This window comes from Sus scrofa, chromosome X, assembly GCF_054392235.1.
Source record: "Sus scrofa isolate SSC_HxYL_T2T_F1_AM1 chromosome X, Sscrofa_HxYL_maternal_Yorkshire_Landrace_v2.0, whole genome shotgun sequence".
Lineage (NCBI taxonomy): Eukaryota > Metazoa > Chordata > Mammalia > Artiodactyla > Suidae > Sus > Sus scrofa.
In genome coordinates this window covers 45,772,392-45,789,256 of record NC_139401.1, presented here as the reverse complement: position 1 = coordinate 45,789,256, position 16,865 = coordinate 45,772,392, and the positions used below count along the sequence as shown (strand labels likewise).

General features: G+C 53.6%; 2 protein-coding genes across 3 annotated transcripts in view; both read left to right on the top strand.

Moving 5' to 3' along the window:
* The first annotated feature begins 4,529 nt into the window (after positions 1 to 4,529).
* Positions 4,530 to 13,429, top strand: CFP (complement factor properdin). Its single transcript, XM_003135053.5, has 9 exons — positions 4,530 to 4,678; positions 4,779 to 4,929; positions 6,744 to 6,919; positions 7,609 to 7,779; positions 7,918 to 8,109; positions 8,309 to 8,482; positions 8,733 to 8,927; positions 9,090 to 9,201; positions 10,999 to 13,429. Exons 1-9 carry the CDS (start codon positions 4,609 to 4,611, stop codon positions 11,147 to 11,149), a joined length of 1,392 nt encoding a protein of 463 aa, XP_003135101.1. The 5' UTR covers positions 4,530 to 4,608; the 3' UTR covers positions 11,150 to 13,429.
* A 1,577-nt stretch (positions 13,430 to 15,006) lies between these two features.
* The window catches only part of SYN1 (synapsin I), a 51,977-nt gene continuing 50,118 nt past the window's right edge, over positions 15,007 to 16,865 (top strand). Inside the window, exon 1 of one of the 2 annotated variants that reach the window (XM_005657788.2) lies at positions 15,007 to 15,524. In XM_005657788.2, the coding sequence (XP_005657845.1) occupies positions 15,148 to 15,524 (377 nt within the window). In that variant the 5' untranslated portion in view covers positions 15,007 to 15,147. 2 annotated transcript variants of the gene reach the window in all.

Here is a 16,865-nt window from a genome sequence, read left to right as displayed (position 1 = left end):
GGTAATATTGTGTGGGTGTGGGTGTACATACCTGAGCCTAGTGGCAAATTGATTTGCAGGCACAACTCCAGTCTTAGCCCATAGGTTCAGGGATCATGAACGTGTTTGATCGGATGGTGTGACCGTGCGAGACCTCACCTCACTGGGAGTACGAGTCAGTGAGTACAGAGAAGATAGCCTAGGGAGTTCCCTGGTGGTCTAAGTAATGAGGACTCAGCACTTTGACTGCTGCGCCCTGGGTTCCATCCCTGGTCTGGGAACTGAGAGCCCACATGAAGCCACCATACACTATGCCTCCCCCTGCCCTGCCCCGAAATATCATAGAACTGGACACCAAAAAGGTCAGTCTTACTGTATGATGATTAAAGAAGTTAAACTAAAAACAAGTGCGGAGTGAGAGAAAATCAGCTACCGAGCAGCGTGTGCAAATGTGTGGGTCTGCAAACCATTTTACGAGAGACCGAAACCAGAAACTACATGCTGGTGAAAAACTGAGAAAACGAAACTGAGTGGATGAGACACGGAGAAATCGTGCGAGGAAGCTGGTGAGGCTGCAGTTGTGTTTGTGAGTACATGATACACTGCCTGCATCCAGCAAATGATGGCGAAGCCACTAAGATGGGCCGTGAGAGGCTGAGTGTGTGGGAGCCTAGTAGCGACTGTGAATTAGTGACCACATGAGTATCGTGAGACTTTATTAGAGTGTATGTGTAAAGCAAGGACCAAGCATATTGGAAGCTGCTTGGGAAGAAATAAGAGGCAAGGGGACTAAGCATCTAAGAAAGACACTGGTTGTGTATGTGTGCGACACGCTTAGCATACTCAGGGACTCGGGGTGTGTGAAACAGGATTGAGTGTGAAGAGGTGGGAGAGAGTCATTTCTGTGTGTGTGAGCAGCTTCTAGAGAGACTAGCAGTGGCTATAAATCACTGATCCTTGGTGTATATGAGAAAAGGATGGCCTGAGGAGCTCCCGTCGTGGCTCAGTGGTTAACGAATCCGACTAGTACCCATGAGGACTTGGGTTCGATTCCTGGCCCCGCTCAGGGCATTAAGGATCCAGCGTTGCCGTGAGCTTGCGGTGCAGGTCGCAGACGCAGCTCAGATCTGGCGTTGCTGTGGCTCGGATTCAGCTCAGATCTGGCTGTGGCATAGGTTGGCAGCTTTAGCTCCAATTCGACCCCTAGCCTTGGAACTTCCAGATACTGCAGGTGCAGCCCTAAGTAAAAGACAAAAGAAGGGAAAAGAAAGAAGGAGAGAGAGAGAAAGAAAAAAAGAGAAAGAAAAAGGAAGAAAAGAAAGAAGACTGAGTCTTGAAATAGTGTGGGAGAGCCTGCGGATGGAATATGCCAGGCCTAGGGGAAAGCCCTCTTCCATCTGTCCTCTTCCTCCTTGGGCCCCTGGGCTGGCTTCTCTCTCCCAGTTCTCCAAAACTCGAAATGCTGGAGTTCCCCTGGGGCTTTGCCGGGGCTTCCCTTCCTGCTTCCCATGAGCCCGGCCCTCTCCAGGGGGCCTGGTCCAGTCCAGGCCCTTGAGCCCCTGCTTCTCTCACGGTGATGCTCCCATTTTTTTTTTACCTCCAATCCCCATGCCTCCTCTTAGCCCTTTAGCAGAATCTCTAAAGCTCTGTGTATCACATTTATTTACTCCTTCCACAGATATTTATTGAGCACATACTGTTGGCTGGTACCCGTCCAGGCCCCGCAGACACAGCGGTTAATAAACCCAGACACAAATCCCTGCCTCTGTGGAGCTGGTATGTTAGCGAGCACAATAGACAAGAAACACATACATCGTATCAGGTAGTGTTGCAATAATGACCTGAGATAAGACTCTCGGTCTTTGTTTTCATAAGAAATCTGCAGTCATTTTATGGCCCAAAGGTGTGGGGGAGGATGAAAGTGGCGCCAATCTTCTCCCCTCCCCACCCCAAGAATCCAGAGCGTATGTATACAGTCGAGGAAGTATTGATCATAACATTATTACTAGGGCAACAGGGGATTAGATAAGGCAGTCAACCAGAATTACAGGTTTCCTGGCGCGTTTGTTTTCATAGGTTAACAGCACCGATCTCTGAAGTCTCAGAATCTTTAACAGGACCCCTTTGTTCAAAGCACACTTGCAAAGACAGGCTTCTGTTATCAGGAAACCGTACGTCTGTAGTCGACACACCTTATCACCCATAAAACACGACCAATATTCTTGAGAAAGTTCCATTTTAACACCTGACCAAATCAAATCCGTCTACCTGGTTTTCGTTTGCAGAATGGTGTTCCACCGTGGAAGCAGGGGATGTGAGACATTGCCTTCCGAACTTTCTTAGACTCCTTTTTGGTCATTAAAAAGGTTCCCGGAGTTCCCGTTGTGGCACAGCAGAAACGAATCCAACTAGGGTCCGTGAGGACGCAGGTTCCATCCCTGGCCTCGCTCAGTGGGTTAAGGATCTGGCATAGCCATGAGCTGTGGTGTAGGTTGCAGACGCAGCTCAGATCCTCCGTTGCTGAGGCTGTGGCGTAGCCTGGCAGCCGGAGCTTCAATTCAACCCTTAAACTGGGAACTTCCATATGCTGCAGTTGCAGCCCTAAAAAGCCAATAAAGGGGGGGTGGGTTTCCTGTTTTTAAAGCAGGCTCTGGAGTTTCACTCATTGGGGCTTTTTTTTTAAAGGGGGGTTCAAGGGAACCCCCCTTTTAAAAAAGGTAGAACTCGCTTTTACTTCGTAGAAAATGGGCTGCTTTGGAATTGTTAACGGTAAAATAAGGATTATGAAGAATAGTTTCTTGGAGTTCCCTTGTGGTGCAGCAGGTTAAGGATCCAACATTGCCAGTACAGTGATTTGAGTCACTGCTGTGGCACAGGTTTAATCCCTGGCTCCACGCGCCCTGAGTGTGGCCAGACAAAAACAAAAACAAAACGAAACAAAAAAAAAAACAGTTTTTCTACATGAGACCCACGAAGAAATGGGTCAGGGACTAGAATGATGGCCCTTAAAGTGTGGTCCCCAACCAGCAGCATCAGTGTTACCTAGGCGTTTATTAGAAATTCACATTCATGAGGCCTTCCTGTTGTGGCTTAGTGGTTAACGAACCCAACTCGTATCAACGAGGATGCGGGTTCAATCCCTGGCCTTGCTCAGTGGGTTAAGGATCCGGCATTGCCATGAACTGTGGTCTAGGTCGCAGACGCGGCTCAGATCCCACGTTGCTGTGGCTCTGGTGTAGGCCAGTGGCTACAGCTCCAATTGGACCCCTAGCCTGGGAACCTCTGTATGCTGTGGGTGCAGCTCTAAAAAAAAAAAAAAAATCTCATCCTTGAGCCCTACCCCAGACCTACAGAATCAGAAACTGGGGTAGGGCCCAGCAATCTGGATTGAACAAACCTTCCAGATGATTCTGATACACACTAAGATTTGAGAGCCGCTGGGCTAGAGAGTGGTGGGTGCCCTACAAAGAGGGTAGCTGGGGAAGGCTTCAAAGAGGGAGGTGACACTTGAATGTCTGCTTCTTTTAGAGCATAAACCTCTTGAGGGCCAGGATTTGGGGCTGTCTTGTCTGCTCTGGCCAAGGCCCGGAACGGCACCTGGCAGCCAGTAGCTGCTCGATACATGTTGAATCAGGGTATTTGACAAACAGCACCTGCCATATGCCAGGCACTAGGCTAAAGACGTTTTAACTGGCAATCTTCACAACATGCTCTTATGATGTAGGGTGTGCGGGGCGGGGGGTGGGGGTGGGGTAGTACCTACCTAAGTTACTTGGTGGACACAGCCAAGCCGGTTCCCTGCCGATCACCCCTTCCTCGAGCCCTGAAGGCATCCCCAGCTGGCCTCTGGGGAAGTGGACATGCCCAGTTCAGTCCTTCTGAATTCTCCTCCCCGCATTCTTAACCACTTCCCCTTCTCACTTCCCTTGTGCTGACCTCCCGTCCACATGCTGACCACAAAGAACCTCACTTTTAGGAAAGATGAGGGTGGCGGTGGTGCAGGCAGGATGGGCGATGAAGCAATTACCTCGATGCCCGCTGTGCCCCCACGAGGAGGGATGCGCTGAGCCCCCCACGCTCATCTCACCCTCGTTTGACACCCCCCCCCGGCCGTGAGGTTGGCCATGTCCTCGTCATTGTCGTGGTAGAGATGGCGCATTTTACAGGTGGAGAGAGACAGAGATTCAAAGAGGTTCCAGTGACTTGCTCAAGGCCACACAGCCAGGAAGTTCAGCCTGGCTTCCATCTTCCAGGCTCCATTTCCCCTCAGTAAGAATTTGTCCAGGGAGCCGCCCTACTGAGCGCCCAAGGGTGGCTGGGCGGGGCTTGGGGTGCTGGGGATACAGCGGCGACAAACAAAACAGCCCAGAGCGAGGCAGGAGGGAGAGAGGGGAGAGGAGAGAAGGAAGCTCAGGGGCGGAGGTGGCGAGGGAGAGATCGGAGCTGAAAAGACCTGCGCGCCACCCCCCCCACAACCCCACCCACCCACCCCACCCCGCCCCCGCGCGCAACCCCTGCTGCCCTTCGCCCTCCCAGTTCCTCCTGGCCCTGGTTCCTCTTTTCCACTGACTCCAGGAGCAGGTCAGCCCACATAAAGCCAGGGCTCCTCTCCGGGGTACAGCGCTCAACATGCCCACCCAAAGGCAGGCCCCTCAGCTACTGCTGCTGCCGCTGCTGCTGCTCACCTTACCAGCCACAGGTGAGTGGGCGGCCCCTCCCCACCCGGGCCGGCCCCGCCCCCCCTAGGGGTGCCCAGGGGCCCACGACGTCCCTGACCGTGCTCCCCCACCCTCTTGCAGGCTCAGACCCTGTACTCTGCTTCACCCAGTATGAGGAATCTTCGGGCAAGTGCAAGGGCCTCCTTGGGGGGGGTGTCAGCTTGGAAGATTGCTGTCTCAATGCTGACTACGCCTTCCAGGAGACCAGCAGCAAGTTCTGTATGCCGTGCAGGTTAGGGGGAGCCTGGGGTGTGAGGGCAGGCAGGAAGGACCCGGCTCTTTGAGATTGCCAAGGGTGGCTCCGAGGCCCCGATCAATCGTGGCCATATAGCTCCGGGTGTCTCAGCCTCAGCTCTGTGGACACCTGGGACCAGAGAATTCTTCTTCGTTGTGAGAGGCTGACTTGCGTGTTGCAGGATGTGCAGTCACATCCCTGGCCTCCCACTCGATGGCATTTGCAGCTTGCAACAACCAAAATGTCTCTTGGACATTACCAAACATCCCCTAGCCGCTTAGAATCACCCCCGGTTGAAAACTGCCATGGCTTGCATGTATGGAGCACTTCCTGCATACTGGAAGGGTTGCGGGCAGGGTGCAGCTCAGGGATTTCTGAAGGTAGCTCAAGTCCTCTAATGGTGATGCCAGCTCCTATTGAGTGCCTACTGTATACAGACACATTGTGGGAGGGGGGGCGTTTGGGAAATTTCAAGGGCAGCTCCAGACCCCTGATTATGATGCCACATTCATGGAGCACTTCTGGAATACCAGATACATTGCATAGCGGGAGGATGTTCCTTTTTTTTTTATACCTTTTTTTTTTTTTTTTTTTTTTTTTTTGTCTTTTTGCTATTTCTTTGGGCCGCTCCCGCGGCATATGGAGGTTCCCAGGCTAGGGGTCGAATTGGAGCTGTAGCCCCTGGCCTACGCCAGAGCCACAGCAACACAGGATCCGAGCCGTGTCTGCAACCTACACCACAGCTCACGGCAACGCCAGATCCTTAACCCACTGAGCAAGGGCAGGGACCGAACCCGCAAACTCATAGTTCCTAGTCGGATTCGTTAACCACTGCGCCACGATGGGAACACCTTTTATTATACCTTTTTAAATCAGGAGTTGATTTGCAGTGTCGTGCCAATTTCGGCTGTACAGCATAGTGACCCAGTCATACATACATATACATTCTTTTTCTCAGATTATTTTCCATCATGTTCCATGCCAAGAGATTGGATACAGTTCCCTGTGCTATAAGCCTGAGGATTTCTGAGTGTGGTGCTATAGAGTCTCCTAATCTTGATGTCACCTTACATGTACTGAGCCCTTTCTGTATGCTAGACCAGACGTATTTTCTAACTGCTTACTGTATATCCCAGAATGAGGAGCTTGGGGATTTCTGAAGGCAGCTCTGGGCCCCTCGTCCTCAACAGGTCACATCTGTTTAGCGTTGCGCCGTGCAGGGGGCGTGGGGATAGATCTGGGCATTTCTTTTCTTCTTTTCTTTTTTTTTTTTTTTTGGTGGCCCTCCGCGGTGGCTCAATGTGGGATCTCAGTTCCCAGACCAGGGACTGAACCTGGGGCCGCAGCGGTGAAAGTGCCTTGTCTTAACCCCTAGATCTCCCACCCCCACCCCAGCAAACTCCCAGATCTGGGGTGTTTCCGATGGGGTCTCTGAGCTCATTGGGATGATGCCTCCCGTTTATTAAGTACTTTGCCTGCTACCATGCATTGTCGTGGCCTGGTGGGTTTCTGTCAGCAGTTCTGGGCCCCTAGTCCTTACATCTGTTGACTGTGTGCCTGCCACTGTCCTTGGGGGACTTCAAAGGGTAAACTCCAGGTTCCCGATCATGAAGGGAAATGATATGTAAGTATTCCCTGTGTGCCTACTTCTTCCCGTGCAATCCCCCAACATCCCTAAAAGATGGATACTCTCATGGTTCCATTCCACATGCCTTCATCCTGCATCCCACCTGTGCCTGCCCACACTCTATGGTCCCCTACCCCATCCTCGCCAGAGCCCACCAGGATGGGACGTGTGTTCTTCTCTGCAGGCCCCCACAATGGTCACCATGGTCCGCATGGGCCCCCTGCTCAGTGACCTGCACCGAAGGCTCCCAGCTGCGGCACCGGCGCTGTGTAGGCTGGGGCGGGCAGTGCCCTGAGAATGTGGAGCTGGGGACCCTCCAGTGGCAGCTGCAGGCCTGTGAGAACCAGCCATGCTGTCCTGGTGAGGAGGCTCTGCCAGGCGGGCGGGCCCTGGGAACAATCACAGCACAGAAGCCCTGAGGGTGGGTGTGCCCGATGCTTGTAAGGCACCAAGGAAGAGGCCACTGTGGCTGAAAGGAGAGTGGCAGGATGGGAGGTCAGAGGGGGACTGAGCCTTGTGGTCCACAGTGAGGATGTTGGCTTTTTTTTTTTTTTTTTTTTGTCTCTTTAGGACCGCACTCGTGGCATATGGAAGTTCCCAGGCTAGGGGTAGAATCAGAGCTGCAGCTGCCAGCCACAGCCACAGCCACAGCCACGCCGGATCCTGAACTCACTGAGCGAGGCCAGGGATCAAAGCTACCTCACAGATACTAGTTGGGTTCATTACCGCTGAGCCACGCTGGGAACTCCAGGATGTTTGGCTTTTATTCTGAGTGATGGAGTGATGTAGTGATGGCAGAGAAATGTGATCCGACTTGGGTTGTGGCAGGCCCCTCTTGCTGTTAGGAAGACAGACTGCACGTGTTGAGGAGTGAGGCCGGGGAACCAGTGTGAAAGCTACTGCAATCGTCCAGATGAGCAATGATGGATGGTGGGCCACGTGTGGCAGAAGATGTGGGGACAGGGTTAGCTGATATGGGACACACGAGGAAGCCCGGACCCTTGAATGGCACCACCACCTCCATCTTGTCGCCCTCTTCCCTCCCACAGAGATGGGCGGCTGGTCCAGTTGGGGGCCCTGGGCACCTTGCTCTGCCACCTGCTCCAGAGGGACCCGGACTCGTCGTCGGGCATGTGATCGCCCCACCCCCAAGTGTGGGGGCCACTGCCCAGGAGAGGCACAGGAATCAGAGGACTGTGACACCCAACAGGTCTGCCCCAGTGAGTGAGGGCAACCACAGAGCAATGATTCGGGCATGCGGGGTGGGTCCAGGAGTTACAGCAGGGAACTTCCAGGGTGGGAGGACTTCAGCATGCGTGACCACACTTGGCATCTCCCCATCCCCCACCCCATCACAGCACACGGGGCCTGGGCTGCTTGGGGTCCCTGGGGCCCCTGCCAAAGCACCTGCAAAGGTGGACCCAGCGAACCTGTGGAGAGACGAAAACGCACGTGCACAGCACCTGAGCCTTCCACGAAGCCTCCCGGGAATCCCTGCTCAGGGTCAGCCAATGACCAGCGGATGTGCAGCGGCTTGCCACCCTGCCCAGGTACTTGGGGATGAGGCCTCTGACCCTCTGCTCTTGACTGAAGCACAGATGCTCTACCATTTCAGGGGACAGAGATCTGAGACCATGTGACCATGTGACCATGGAGCTCTTTGTCTAGGGGAAATCTGCCTCAGGGGTCTAGGGGCTGAGGGGGGCAACGGAGGTGGCCTTTCCCCTCACTTCCATCCTCCACCAACAGTGGCTGGGGGCTGGGGGCCATGGGGCGCTGTGAGTCCCTGCCCTGTGACCTGCGGCCTGGGCCAGACCCGAGAACAACGGTCGTGTGATCACCCTGTGCCCCAGCACGGGGGCCCCTTCTGTGTCGGCGAAGCCTTTCGGACCCACATCTGCAACACGGCTGTGCCCTGCCCTGGTCAGCACCCCAAGATGCCTCATTTCCATGCCTAAGCCCTGCCCCCCATCTCTGCTGCCCAGTTCCTGCTATTAATACCTCATTCCTGCGTCTAATTTCTCCATTCCTGGCCCCAATGCCTTGGTTCCATCTCTGATCCCCCTTTCCCACGTCTGGTCATTCCCACTCCCACCCCAGCCCCCATTCCTTCCTCCAAGCCCTCTCGCTGGCTCCCTTCTTTGGTATGAGCCCAGCTGCCTCATCTCTGCAGTGGATGGAGAGTGGGGGCTCTGGGGAGAGTGGAGCAACTGCGTCCGCCGGGGCATAAAGCACATCAGCTGCCAGGAGATCCCAGGCCAGCAGACCCGCTCGAGGATCTGCAAAGGCCGCAAGTTTGACGGACGGCGATGTCTTGGGGAACAACAGGACATCCGGCACTGCTACAGCATCCAGCGCTGCCCCCTCAGTGAGTGGCCCCAGAGACTATGCTGTGGGGGTGGGGCAGCCCATGCCGGGGATACAGGCTTTCTGATTCTCTGCCTCGGACCCCGCGCATCCCTGCCGCCTCTCTGTCACCATCCCACTGAGACTTCCAATTCTGACTCGGGAACCCCTCCCCTCATTGCAGAGGAAGCCTCCTGGTCCGAGTGGAGTACCTGGGGGCTGTGCATACCTCCTTGTGGCCCCAGCCCTGTCCGCACCCGCCAGCGCCTCTGCCAGCCCAAGCTCCCCAATTTCCCGTGAGTGAGGGGGGCTGCATGCCTCGGAGGGGGTCATGATATGGATATGTCAGCATTCAGGGTTGGAGAGTCAGCTACCCCTAACCAGGGCTTCCACCACTGGATGCAAGGTGCCTGCCTCGCCAAGGGCCATCTCCTCGCTGCAGGAAGAGGGGAGAAACTAAAAAAGCTGAGGAAGTGGAGGTTGAAGGGAGAATCAGTAGGCTCCAGGCCCTTCACTCATTCACTCAGCCATTCTCCCATTCACTCCATTCTTCCTGTGTCCATTTGTTCTGCTACCTCAGTTACTCAAGCTTGGATTTGCTCTTTCAGTCCCTCAGTCATTCATGTCTCCATTCACCTTCTCATTCTCTCAGTCACCCATGCCCCGAGGCACTCTAAGGCCTTTTGGGCAACAGTTGCAGAGAAGCAGAACCCAGATCCCGTGTATTCCCCCAAGGGATCCAGGTACACAGGGCCCCGAGAAAAGGCCTCCGAGGAATGGTTGGTGTGTGGAAAAGGCACCGCCATCTCAATCTGGATCCAGGAAGCTGATTGGACCTCCCTGGCAAGAAGGAGTAGGGAAAGGCTTTCCTATCGCCAGGACTGTGTGAGCATAGTAGTAGATACAGGTGATCAGCTGCTTGAAGTGTTTCCAGGTGGCCAGGGTGGCCCAGGCATTGGAGAAGATTAAAACACTCACTCCTCCCTTCTTTATCATCAGGCCACTAGATTAAATGGCCTCTTCCCAACTTGCAGAAGGCCTGCCATCTGGCCTCTGGGAGTGGGGCTTTGGGTGGGTCTGGAAGATGAGTTAGAGGTGTTGAATGGAGGCACAAAGGACTCAACAGAGGAAGGGAGTGAATGGAGAAAGGACTGATTGAGAGACTCAGGATGGGAGTGAGTGGAGGGCTTGTTGATTCAGGGGAGAAATAACCCAGCCAAAGACCATTCTGGACATGGGACGTAGTCTGAACAAAGTGGAAGCGAGAGCTAGAGATTGACTTGGGGGCAGGGATTTGGGCCCAACAACAAATGCCTTGAATGCCAGGGCAAGGCATTTGAGTTTTTTCCCGTGGGCATGCGGAAAGATGTAAAAAGGTTTCAGAGATAAGACAGCTCACATCAACAAATAACAATTCCCAGCATTTACTGAATACTTACTCTGTATCAGACAGGACTCTGAGCACTTTACCTGAACCGACTCATTTATCCTCAGCCCAGTGAGGTTATTATTCCCATTTTTCAGATGAGGGAACCTGGGGCATGATGAGGGAGATAAAGAAATTGCCCCATATCTTACAGCTAAAAAATAGTGTTGAGGGAGTTCCCGACATGGCTCAGTGGTTAACGAATCCGACTAGGAACCATGAGGTTGCGGGTTCGGTCCCTGGCCTTGCTCAGTGGGTTAAGGATCTGGCGTTGCCGTGAGCTGTGGTGTAGGTTGCAGATGCGACTCGGCTCCTGTGTTGCTGTGGCTCTGGTGTCGGCTGGCAGCTACAGCTCTGATTAGATCCCTAGCCTGGGAAGCTCCATATGCCGCAGGAGCCGCCCTGGAAAAGGCAAAAAAAAAAAAAAATTGTGTTGAGGGAGTTCCCTGGTGGCCTAGTGGTTAAGGATCCAGTGTTGTCACTGCTGTGGCTCATGTGGCTACAGTGTCGAGAGATCAATACCTGGCTGGGGGAACTTCCGTATGACGTGGGCTCAGCCAAAAAAAAAAAAAGTGTTGGGCACATAGTAGGCGCTCAGTAAGAGTTTGTTGAATGCATTCTTGCCTTTCCTGAGCTTCTCTTCTCCATTCCCCCTCTAACGCACCAGGCCCACCATTACCCCGGTCGAAGGTCAGGGTGAGAAGAATGTGACCTTCTGGGGGAAACCTTTGGTAAAGTGCGATGTGCTGCAGGGGCAGCACATGATGGTGGAGGAGAAACGGCCATGTCTACACGCACCTCCCTGCAATGAACCCTGAGGATGAGAAGCTCTAACACCTCTCTCTTCCACTCTGACTCCCTGACCTCTCAGACTTAAATAAACCAGCCTCTACCCCAAGAGTGGGGCCGTAGCATCTTCTCGGCCAAAGAGCACCGCGCGGGCAAAGCTGCAGCGGCCTGTGGTGGAAAACAGTATTTTTCTACTATGGCCACAGTGTGGCAAGAGTGAAGGCGAGTATCTGTCCCTGCCATAGCCCTGACGTCTGCCCGCAAACCCGCAGTGCCCTGAAGCACCCAGCACGTACCTCTGCAGAGCGCCGAATTACGAATTACAGGCTTCCTGATTGGCTCCCCGCCCTGGCAGGCACTTTCTGATTGGCCGGCCTGCTTGTTTTCCTTCTCCCCGCCTTCTAAAGCTCCCTCCCCTGGCAGATTCCGCGTCAATCCCGCAAAGAACCGCGGCAGAGGGGTGGCTGGGGTTGGCCCCCCACCGAGCGAACACCTGCACCCACCCACTCCCAACAGCCCAGCTCCAACACCGCAATTAGCGGCGACAAATAGCTCCGGGAGGCGGGGGGCGGGCTGAGGAAGTGCCTACGAGGTGCTCTGAGCCGGGACAGGGGCAAAGAGAAGCCAGAGTCAGCATCTGCCAGAGGAGCCCCAAAGACAAACCCAGACACATCCCTTTAGAGTTTGTTCATTCATTCAACACTTATTGGCATCTACTGTATACTAGAGCTAAGTCTGGGCATCAGGTGGAGGAGGATTGGTAGGAGAGGACATCTGAGCGAGGGAACAGACTAGAATGGGTGATCCTTTCATTTGAACATTGATTCAACACTTACCAACGCCTACTGTATACTAACAATAGCGCCGGACATCATGGGGGAATGGGAAGAAGAGGCAGAATGGTAGGTGTCTTCACAGTGAAGGGAACAAACCCAGGCTTTGTGCCTGGTGGTATTTTAAGACTTTCCATAGCGTGGATTCGTTTAATCTATAAGGGACACATGAGGTCAATATTATTATCCCCGCATAACCAAGGAGGAAACAGGCACAGAAAGGTAGTGGGCTGAACATTTATGAAACACCATGTCAGGAGCAGAGCTTAGGACTTTGTGCTGTGAGTGAAGGGAGGACACCTCTGTGTGGGAGGAGACTTCCGATGGGAGATGTGTGACACCCAGAGTCTGTCAGGGTGCTCATTTCCTTGGGTCAATTCTCCCTTGTGTAAAATGGGTCAGTCGATGGGTTGGGATGAAGGTGAAATTGATGAATATTTGGTTGTCTTGGGAGGCATGAGCCAAAGTGAGGGGTTCTGGTTGCCTCTACAGGGTATGAGGAAGGCATATGTTTACAAGAAAGTGGACATTTGGCTGTATGTGTGCATTGTATGTGTGATATGCAGCTCTGTGGGTCTGTGCAAGAATTAAGAATGTATTGAGTATATATGGAGTGTGTGTGGAGTTAAAACCATGTGCACCATAACAATCTGTGAGGGATGTGTGTGTGTGTGTGTGTGTGTGTGTGTGTGTGCACATTAAGGTGGCACGGATATGTGTGTGTGAGTTATAAACCCATTATAAACATGGGTACAGTACTGATTACAACGATATGTCAAGGGTGTATGTTTCAGAGTCTTTGCTCATCAATGCACAACAAAGAAAAACATTCTTGGAGCCCCTGCTGTATGTTCATTCCTGCTGGAAATGAAGACAGTGCAGAGGAGCCTTACTTCTACCTCAAGGAGTTGAGACATCCCTGGGGGTGGGGGGTGAAGGGAAATCTTCATTCTTCTGTAATGAAAGAGAGAAGGAAGGGACCTTCCTGGCAGATGTCACAGCACTCCCCCAACCCCACCCATTTTAGAGTTGGGTCAGGTGGTCATATTTACAGATGAGGAAGCCAAGTTTCAGAAGCATTAAGTCACTTTCCCAAGAGTATAGTGGAAACCCAGTTTGAACCCAGGCACTCTGACTCCAGACCTCACGGCATGACCTTGTTTAAACAGGCCAAAGATTTAATGAAGAATGTACAAATGACTAAGTAGATGATTCATTCGAAAATCCTGCAGGCAGAAGGGACTCCAAATCTGCCTACTTCTTGCCATAGCTTCTTCCACCTCCCTTGGTCCATCATCATCACTCACTATGGCCCACAAGGCCCTACTCCATCTGGTCCCTGCTAACTTCTCTGACCCCCAACTCCAGCCACAATCTCCCTCACTTGCTCTGTTCCCACCATACTGACACCTCTTTCTGGCATATTCTTTAAAAAATGCATGTATCACAACGTGAACATGACCCTTTGGAAGTGAACTGGAGTTCGTGGATTCTTTCGTCTATAGAGTGGAAATCATATTACCCACACCATAGTATTGTTGTGAGGGTTGGGTACAATGTGTCGATAAATGATTTTGAAATGTAATTGTGTTATCATTGTAGTCAGGATTTTTTTTAACTTGTTAGATCACCAGATGATTGTAAAAAGATGTAAGTGGAAAAGCCAGAGGGAGGAGATGCACAGGGCAAGGTATGGGAATGAAAATGGACCTTTCATGCCCTCTCCCCAAATCTCCATGAGTTCCTCTATCTGGAAGCTCCATCAGGATCTTATAGGCACTTCCACAGCCCACCTCTGCCCAGACTATAAGAATCATTTGTTCATGTGGCAAACATTATTTGGCACCTACTTGTTGCATACCCTAGGATGGGTCTGCCTCTGCCTACGGAAAGTTCTCTGGTGCAGGGGAAGATAGCCATGGGCGTTGCCAATACCAGGTGGTTATCATAGCTTTTGATTGTGTCTAGGGCAAAGGGATGGGGGCGTACAGACCAAATGTGTGTGTGTAGAAGGCTGGGGCAAGGAGATGAACACACATCAGAACTAGAGCTTCAGGATATGTGTCTGTGTGGAGATTTAGGTTTATCCATGATCATCTGTGGGTGTGTTTTGTCTGGGTGAGCATGCTCATGTGAGTTTCCCTGGGTCTCCATGTGTCTGTGTCGTGCCTAATGTGCATGTGTAGGCGTATGCGCGTGAGTGTAGGCAGGCATGCCCATGAATGTTACCCTAGGCTTCTGTGTGTCTGCACAGATACCTAGATCGCTGTGTTCTCATACATGCCTCCGTGTGTTTCCTTACTTTTGTGTGTGTCTATATGTACATCCGCATATGTGTCATTCCCTGTGTGCCTCCAGGCCCCTCCACCCAGGGCAAGAGTGTGCACCTGCCCAAGTGTCCACCTCCGCCTGTCTGATGCTGTCTACGTTACCCCCTCACCCATCACTCTCACTCTACCTACCTGAGCTTGTGTGGACGTGGGAAACTGATCTCCTCGCAGAGTACTGCGTGTGACCCCCAGGCCTTGCCGTGAGGGAGTTATTTCTCTACTTTTGAGTTTCCGAGTGTGCCTCCATCCGTCCCCACCCCCCAAATACCTCCTGTGGTGAATATCAACACTGGAAACCGAGTATCTGCGGAGGGTCCTCCGTGTGGGTGCGAATGAATGTGAAGACCAGGATGAGGCGGGGTGGGGGGACTTGCCTGAAGCCCCGCCACCGCGACCCTCCCGACAAGCACTCACCCCGCCCCCACTCCCCAAATTGCGCATCCCCAAACGGAGGCGGGGGAGGGGAGGCGGGAATGCGGCGAGGCGCGTGCGCACTGTCGTCTTCAGCACCGCGGACAGCGCCTTCGCCCCCGCCTGCCGGCGCGCGCCACCGCCTCCCCAGCACTGAAGGCGCGCTGACGTCACTCGCCGCTCCTCCTCAAACTCCCCTTCCCGGTCTCCTTGGTCGCGTCCGCGCTGCCGCCGGCCCAGCCGGACTGCACCACACGGGGCGCGAGATAGGGGGGCACGGGCGCGACCATCCGCGCTGCGGCGGCGGCGACTGAGCGCTGCCTCAGTCTGCAGCGGGCAGCGGAAGAGTCGCGTCGCTCCTCAGAGCGCAGCTGGGCTCCTGGGCCCCGCGCGGTCCGCCCCCGCGGCTCCTGACCAGACTGCTCCTAGGACCCCCTGCCCCGCGCCGCAGCCATGAACTACCTGCGGCGCCGCCTGTCGGACAGCAACTTCATGGCCAATCTGCCAAATGGGTACATGACAGACCTGCAGCGCCCGCAGCCGCCCCCGCCGCCGCCTGCTGCCCCCAGCCCCGGAGCCACGCCCGGTCCTGGGACCGCCACTGCCGAGAGGGCCTCCTCATCCGCCCCCGTAGCCTCTCCGGCTGCCCCTAGCCCTGGGTCCTCGGGGGGCGGTGGCTTCTTCTCCTCGCTGTCCAATGCGGTCAAGCAGACCACGGCGGCCGCGGCCGCCACCTTCAGCGAGCAGGTGGGCGGCGGCTCTGGGGGCGCAGGCCGTGGGGGCGCCGCCGCCAGGGTGTTGCTGGTAATCGACGAGCCCCACACCGACTGGTAAGCCATTGCTGCAGACGTCTCCCCGCGGTTCTGGGTCCCCAGATAGTTCCATAATGAGCAATTATCCAGCGCCGCCTGTGTGCCCTGTGCCTGGCCCCCTCACCCAAACCCTTTTCCTTTAAATTATCGCGCGGAGCGCTTCCTGTGTCCTGCCCTTGCTGCGTCTGCTCCCCCCACCCCCAGGCAGGCCTTCTGGATCCGTACACGGAGCAGTTATCGGGCACCTGCTGTGTGCCTCCTTCCCCAAAGCTTTGACTTCAGTATATCCTGTGACATTCAAGAGCCTGATGTGCCTTGCACCCCCCAACCCGTGCCCCAAAGGCCTTGTCCTCTAGTGGATCTTGTGAGCATTTATCAAGTACCAGCTGTGTTCTTCAGTGGGGAGCCCTTCCTCAAGGCCTTTGACTTACATGTATTCTGTGAACATTAGTTGAGAGTTTGATATGTGTCTTGTCCCCCTCAGTCCTTGCCTTCTCTGATCTCGTGAGCCAGTATCCAGAGGGTGCTATATGCCCCACCTCAGCCCTCACCTCAGAAACCTTTAAAACTGTTCACTGGACATTGATTGAGTGCCTGCTGTGTATCCCACCCCAGCTTCTCTCCAAGAGTGTTGCTTTTAATGGATCCTGTGAGCCTTTATTGAATGCCGTCTGTGTACCCCAGTTCAGTCCCCCTCTCCATGGGCCTATTTCTCCAAAGTATCTAGGAGGAATTTAAGTGCCTGGTGTATGCCCTATCCCCAAGCCCCCTTCTCAAACATATTTTCCTCAAATCAGTTCTATGAGCATTTTTGATCCTTCTGTGTGTGACTCATCTTCAGACTCCCTGCTCCAAATCCTTTTCCTACAGTGGTTCTAGAAAGCATTTATTTGAGTGCCTATCCCCTATTCTCAAGCTACTTCTTCAAAGACCTTTCCTTTGGGGGACCCACCTAGTATTTATCAACTGCCTAGTCTGAAGGTGTGAGCCTTCTCTAAAGGCTCTTTCCTCCAGGGTATTCAGCAAGCATTTATTGAGTGCCTGCTGCTTACCCCAGACCCTCTCCCCAGTACCTTTTCCTCCAGTGGCTTCAGTCTGTATGTATTGAGCACCTTCTGCATGACCCAACGTTAGACTCTCTCCATAGAGGCCTTTGCTTCCAAATGATACAGTGATCAGGTATCTGCACTTGCTGTGTGCATCATTGCCACCTTTTTTCCAAAGACCTTTTTTAAAAAAATCACTCCTGGAGCATTCGTGGTGCACCTGCTGTGTGCCCGATTCTGTGCCTTCTCCATAACAGCCTTTCCTCACAAGGATGGAGTGTCAGGCTTACATAAGTCAAGTTACCGTATCCCT

Bases quoted from the DNA above. Each gene is read 5' to 3' on its own strand.
- CFP (XM_003135053.5), top strand. From the start codon at position 4,609: ATGCCCACCCAAAGGCAGGCCCCTCAGCTACTGCTGCTGCCGCTGCTG. The intron at 6,920-7,608 runs GTGAGGAGGCTC...TCCCTCCCACAG, and splicing joins GAACCAGCCATGCTGTCCTG to AGATGGGCGGCTGGTCCAGT. The intron at 8,110-8,308 runs GTACTTGGGGAT...CTCCACCAACAG, and splicing joins CGGCTTGCCACCCTGCCCAG to TGGCTGGGGGCTGGGGGCCA.